The sequence below is a fragment of the Frankliniella occidentalis genome, unplaced genomic scaffold (assembly GCF_000697945.3).
Source record: "Frankliniella occidentalis isolate FOCC.00 unplaced genomic scaffold, Focc_3.1 Scaffold121, whole genome shotgun sequence".
Lineage (NCBI taxonomy): Eukaryota > Metazoa > Arthropoda > Insecta > Thysanoptera > Thripidae > Frankliniella > Frankliniella occidentalis.
The window spans coordinates 63930-69269 of NW_026267249.1; the positions used below are offsets into that span (position 1 = coordinate 63930).

Here is a 5340-nt window from a genome sequence, read left to right on the forward strand (position 1 = left end):
TCCCCTGCCGCGTTTCGCGTCGAAAATGCTGTTTTAACCAGATAAATAAGACCACAAAGCATACAGAATAAGTATCGCAAAAATCATTTAACGTACACATACTTGTTTCCAAGACCATTTACATTGATAATTACTCCGAAAATTGCACATTTACGCGCAAAATGCGGCAGGGGTCAAAATGATCCCTTCCGCGGTTCTAGGTATACGAAAATGTCAGAGGTTCTAGTGTTAAATTGCCGAGTCTTACAACAAAGGTTATGCTAGGGGCGCAAACTTTTCTTACTGAAACACTTGCTGGGGTTAATTTTTGTGTGGTCTCCCAATGTGTCATTTCATGAGAATGTTCAGTCAAGTTTCTGCTCTTAGTTTCAACAAAACTGAATGTCATTAAATTCAAGACAACAAATATGTAGCTACTAATCATGAGTATTGTCTAGCATGTGAACTGAACACTTAAAGATGAAAAGTTGCACACTTGTTTTACCAGTTTCTTACCCATCAAAATGCAACAGCCTCAGTGACACGATGGATGCCTTTTCATAGGTGGGCGTTGGTTTTCTCTGTCCTGATCACCTTGACTGCGCTGCTTCACGCCATTGCTCTGCAGCTGGAACTAGCTGCTTCTAAGCGTGAGGTGATAGATCTCATCAAGTATCACCAGCGGGTCAAAGACTTGTCTCGGCGCTTCGAGACGATTTACGCAACTCATCTGATGTACCTGCTTGCCAGCAGCTTTTTGGTGCCTATAACATTGACCATCAAGGTACAGTAACAAATAGTAGCGAAGGTAGCGAATAGTACCGAGACTATGAGACTTAACTGAACACAACAGTTGCAATTTCCTACTGGCATTGGAAAAATCAAAAGTGCCCCAAGAACAACTTTAAAATTTTTAAAGTATTCTCACCTATCCACCCACTGTGAAAAATAGTCGATAGGTTGACACAAAAATTTTCCTTGACGCAAGTTGTAAAATTACCATTTGTAATCGTAAAAATACATGCAGTACGTATCGACTTCGAATCAATTGGCGAGTAAAAAATGTGCTCGTGCTCTCGTACATGTACAACTTAACTTATGATTCGAGTTTACAGAAATTTTGTAAATTTACGACGATATTTTTTATGCACTGTCTCAATACATTCTCGCCCTCTCAGGAGTCGCGTCGTTCGGTTCGGCTGTTCTCTGCTGGCACGGCTCTGAGATAGACTGGGCCCCCATTTTTAAAAAAAATTGGAACGGCGTGAAATTTGAAAGAGCATTAAAAATGACGAATTTTGGTGCAAACGCGAACGTCGTGCGATGTCGGGAAGTGATCGCACCTTGCGGTCAAAGATTTCGGCCCGATTGGGGGTCCAAATGTGTGGCGGCGCTCGGGCGGCGCTCGGGAGGCGACGCGTTGAGCTAGCTGAGCGATATTTACCATTAGTGTTCTCTAGGATGTGCTCTTTCCAACGGTGTGTCACCGAACTTCGGGCGACATGTCGTTCGCCCTACAGATCGACGGACGTTAGCGCGTATCTAAAAGAAGGTCGACGTCTGCGATTTCAAAGGTTGCACTCTCTAAAAGTCACATTGGCCTTGTAGCGACCCTGTGCAAAATCTGGGCGCTACCAGACAGCGCTTTCCCGGCCCGGATCACATTTGAAGTTGGGTACTCGAAACGGCCGCGAGAGAGGCCACCACGCTGATCCCCAGCTGCACGCGACTGGCGTGCTTTAGGAACGACGGGGCAAGGGTCAGGTGAGACCCTATGAACCCTACTTCTCACTAGCCAAGGCGAATCCAGTGTCTGAGCATGAACCGCGTCCTCTGCAGGGGCGTAAGTATCGTGACAGCCTAAGTAGTAATGCTGTCCCCTCCCAGGTCAGGTCCCCTGGTCCCTCCCCCTCCCCCAATAAATGGGCTCTTAATTACCCTCCCCCTCCGGTCAACCCTTCTATCTCTCCCCTCCGGTCAACCTCCCCTCTATCTCTCCCCTCCGGTCACCTTCCCCCCTACGATCAACCCCAGGTCAACGCGACCCTCCCTCTTCCTTCCCCCGTTCTGCATCGGCACTTGGCCGTGTGGGCTGCATTAGGGGAAGGCAACGGAAAGGGAGAAAGGAAAAAAGGTAGAGGAAAGGGTAAAAAAAGAGTGCCCCCGCGCCAGCGGAGAAGAGCTGAACCACATGGCACGAGGCTCTGAGAGGGGGCACGGGGCACGTATAATTAAATCAAACTGATTCACTAATCATTGTAAGAGAGCGACAAAATTAGGGCAACTGATCTCGCTCTCTCTCTCAGGGGTGAGATTGATCGATCACTCCCTACCCCTTGTTAACATCAGAAAAGAACGATTTTCTGGCATCATTACCTTAAAATGGACGGATTTTCTGATCATCATCATTATGTTCATGGTGGTTTTGAGTCGTGCTGAATACAAATTTACCTCGACGCTGCTTTGGGTCAAGTTGTTAAGGGGGCAGACCTGTGCATCGACTTAGGATGGAAGTACTTAAAAAAACACACATAGCTGAAATACAAAAAAACAAACAAAATAACACGTAACCCGCTAGGGACATCCTTTAAGAGTAACTGGCAATTTTTTTGACAGTCACACACCCCACCGTTGCGCTACAATCGTGCACACCGAAAATGTCCTCTTACACCTCTTACGTCTCTGTGTTTATCTCATCTAATATACCCTTTGTTTCCTTTCAAGGGCATTACGAGTAAATTCGAGCCAATAATCCTTACTGCAGGATCTTTGCTATGTGGGGTGTTCTTGCCACTCTGCTATAGGAGCCAGGAACTCATCGACGCTAGTTGGTGCTTTCGCGAAGCTTCTTACCACTGCGTTCTCAAAGTGAGGTGACCAATAACTAAGCAATCCGGTAAAACTTAAAACGAGAAGAATGAGGGGAACAATCAAAACGGAAATCACTATGCTGTAGCATTAGTGACTTCTGTTTTCTTGTTCCCTCTGGGCTGTGTGTCTGTCCGCACTATAACTCGAAAACGGATTGAGCTAGCGACCTGAGATTTTCAGGGTCGTTTTGTACTATAGAAAGACAGGTCGAGTTCGCAGATGAGCATTCTAGCTCAAAAACTGGTAATTGTCTACTTCAGTGACTCCTCGCCCTGGAGTCACTCAAGTATACCATCGGAAAGGTATTTTTCAGTAGAATCCTGAACAGTATTTATATATTGGCGCTCAAATCTGGTTTTCCTCAAAATTAAATAAATATGCGTCGCCGCTAACCTTCAGGTGCACTTTGAAGACGGCAGAATAACTTACGTTTTCGGCTAGTCCTGACGTTGATCGCTCCGGCTGGGGTTTTTAAATCATTGCTCCTGCATCAAAGACTACGCCTGATTCATAATATCAGGCTTTCTTTTTCTAGCGTTGCTTAGATCACAGTTTTCACACTTCTCCAAAAATGCCTTCTGCTTGGGTGGAGAGCGGGCCTCACTGGGCTAGCCAGTGGGCTCGTGGAGGCATGTCTCCTCGCGATTCTCCCTGGGGGGGGTGGGCAGGGGCTGACCAGAGTACTTAATGCATGGCAGTGCACTGTTCCCGCTTCTGCTAGACTCCAAACGCGTAGGCCCTGGAGGGCCCGTTAGGCATGCGCCCCATTTCTGCTTATTGCTTTGCTCGCTTTGCTGTATCATGCCTTTTGCTCGCTCATTATGCTCGGTGGGGGGGGACTTGTTTTCAGGTACACACGATTTTGTTGCAGCATGTTTATTCCCTCACAGCCCTAACTCGGCGGCCACCGCCAGGTCTGCGGCCAGGTCCGCCTCCTGACCTAAGAACTCCAGGCATTCGGCCTGCGCGGCTTCCGTCGCCCAGGTGTCTTCCTTCGCCACCCAGTAGGCCTCGACCTGGGCGGCGGTGTTGGCCTTCTCCAGCTCTTCTTGCGCGCGGTACTCCAGGTGGGCCTTCCACTCGGCGTGCGACGCGCGGCGGCAGGCCTGGCATATAGGATCCCTGGGTTCTCGAAGCACGCACAGTCCCAGGGCAGGAGGCACGGCGGCCCGCAAGGGGACAAGGGCTCGTTACGGGGAGGCGCTGTAAAGGACATTGGTTAGTGGCGGTTTCCTTGCATATTGCTAATGTTCAGGGCATTGAGTTACTTACAGGACGACGGTGAGGATGAGGAGACAGACATGGCCAAGCCTGGCCTCCCTGGCTGGGTTGGGGTGCAGAGGAACGAGCTCATTGCGCCCACCCCGCTGTCATCCTGGGGCTGGCGCGTGCGCCCCGGGCTGGGGGTGCTCCAGACCTCGGACGGCCCGGAGCTGCTGCGGCCGGAGGTTGCTGGCGAGGCGGCTGCAGTGGTGAGGCTGCCCCCCTCGGACGACTGGCTGGGGCTACCGATGCAGCCTTGGTCCGGGCTGGAGCCCGGGGAGGGCGGGCACGGGAGGGGGCTGGGCGCCACAGCAACGCTGTCCCACGGCGCATCGGCGTCGACCACCCAATCGGCATAGTCGCGGTCGTACACGGCCAAGGGCACGTAGTCCGGATCCTCCCAGAGGTGGAAGCTGGGCCCTGTATGTCAACAATGGATGAGCACGATGGTCGGGAGCAACAGCGCGAGCGGGACAGGCAACTTACCGATCCAGACCACGGCCTGGCCGGTGGACACTCGGTGCCACAAGGTAGCGGACATGGTGGTGCAGCGGCGGTACAGGTGGAGCTTGACGCCGGCGCGGTGGGATGCACGGAATGGACCGAGCCGAGCTGCGCGCCGCCTCTTATGCTGCTGGCCGGCGGCCCCCGCCGCCCCCCCTCCCCTCCCCGTGCCTGACGGGAGCGTCGGCTGCTGTTGTGTTGACTGGGCAATGACAACACGGGTTTGATGGGGACTTTATTGAGATTGCTAATATTGATACGTTACATTCTTAGCCCTCGGCGGGGGGGGCTCCCCTCCCCGTCACTGCCGATGCTTGCGCTTCTTACACGCCCTGTTGTTCGCAGGCTGGTGCGGGGCCGAAGACACCGTGGGGCCTGTGGCGGTCCAATGTTTTCCGCCTGGGACGGGCGCAGCGGCGACGGGGCTGGACCGATTGGCTCGGAGGGGCTGAGGGCCGGCATCAGGGCCAGCTCCAGGAAGAAGGCGTCGAACGCGGCGGGAGCGAGCAGGCGACCCTGGCGCACGCCGGCTGGCTCCAGTGCCCGGAAGGCGCGGGGCTCTGCGCATAGAAGGGTGTATTGGTACGGTGCGGGGCGGCCAGGGCGGAGGTAGGGCTTACCTTCTGCGTTGAGACCCAGGTCCTCGTCGGGGTCGGCTGGGCGCTACGGTTGGTCGGGGCCGTCGCGGACCTCCAAGATCCCGCCTAGGTCTTGCAGCCCGGG

The 5340-nt window shown here is 53.0% G+C and overlaps 1 protein-coding gene across 2 annotated transcripts in view; it reads right to left on the reverse strand.

Moving 5' to 3' along the window:
• LOC127750013 (uncharacterized) overlaps nt 1-4696 on the reverse strand; it is a 5998-nt gene extending 1302 nt beyond the window's left edge. Inside the window, exons 1-3 of one of the 2 annotated variants that reach the window (XM_052270395.1) lie at nt 4600-4696; nt 4123-4533; nt 3727-4053 (exon numbers count right to left, since the gene is read on the reverse strand). In XM_052270395.1, coding sequence (XP_052126355.1) covers nt 3791-4053; nt 4123-4533; nt 4600-4654 — 729 coding nt within the window. In that variant the 5' untranslated portion in view covers nt 4655-4696 and the 3' untranslated portion in view covers nt 3727-3790. Of the gene's footprint in view, nt 1-3726; nt 4054-4122; nt 4534-4599 lie in introns of those variants that run through there. The other variant, XM_052270396.1, reaches the window with a different exon arrangement.
• Nucleotides 4697-5340: the final 644 nt, after the last annotated feature.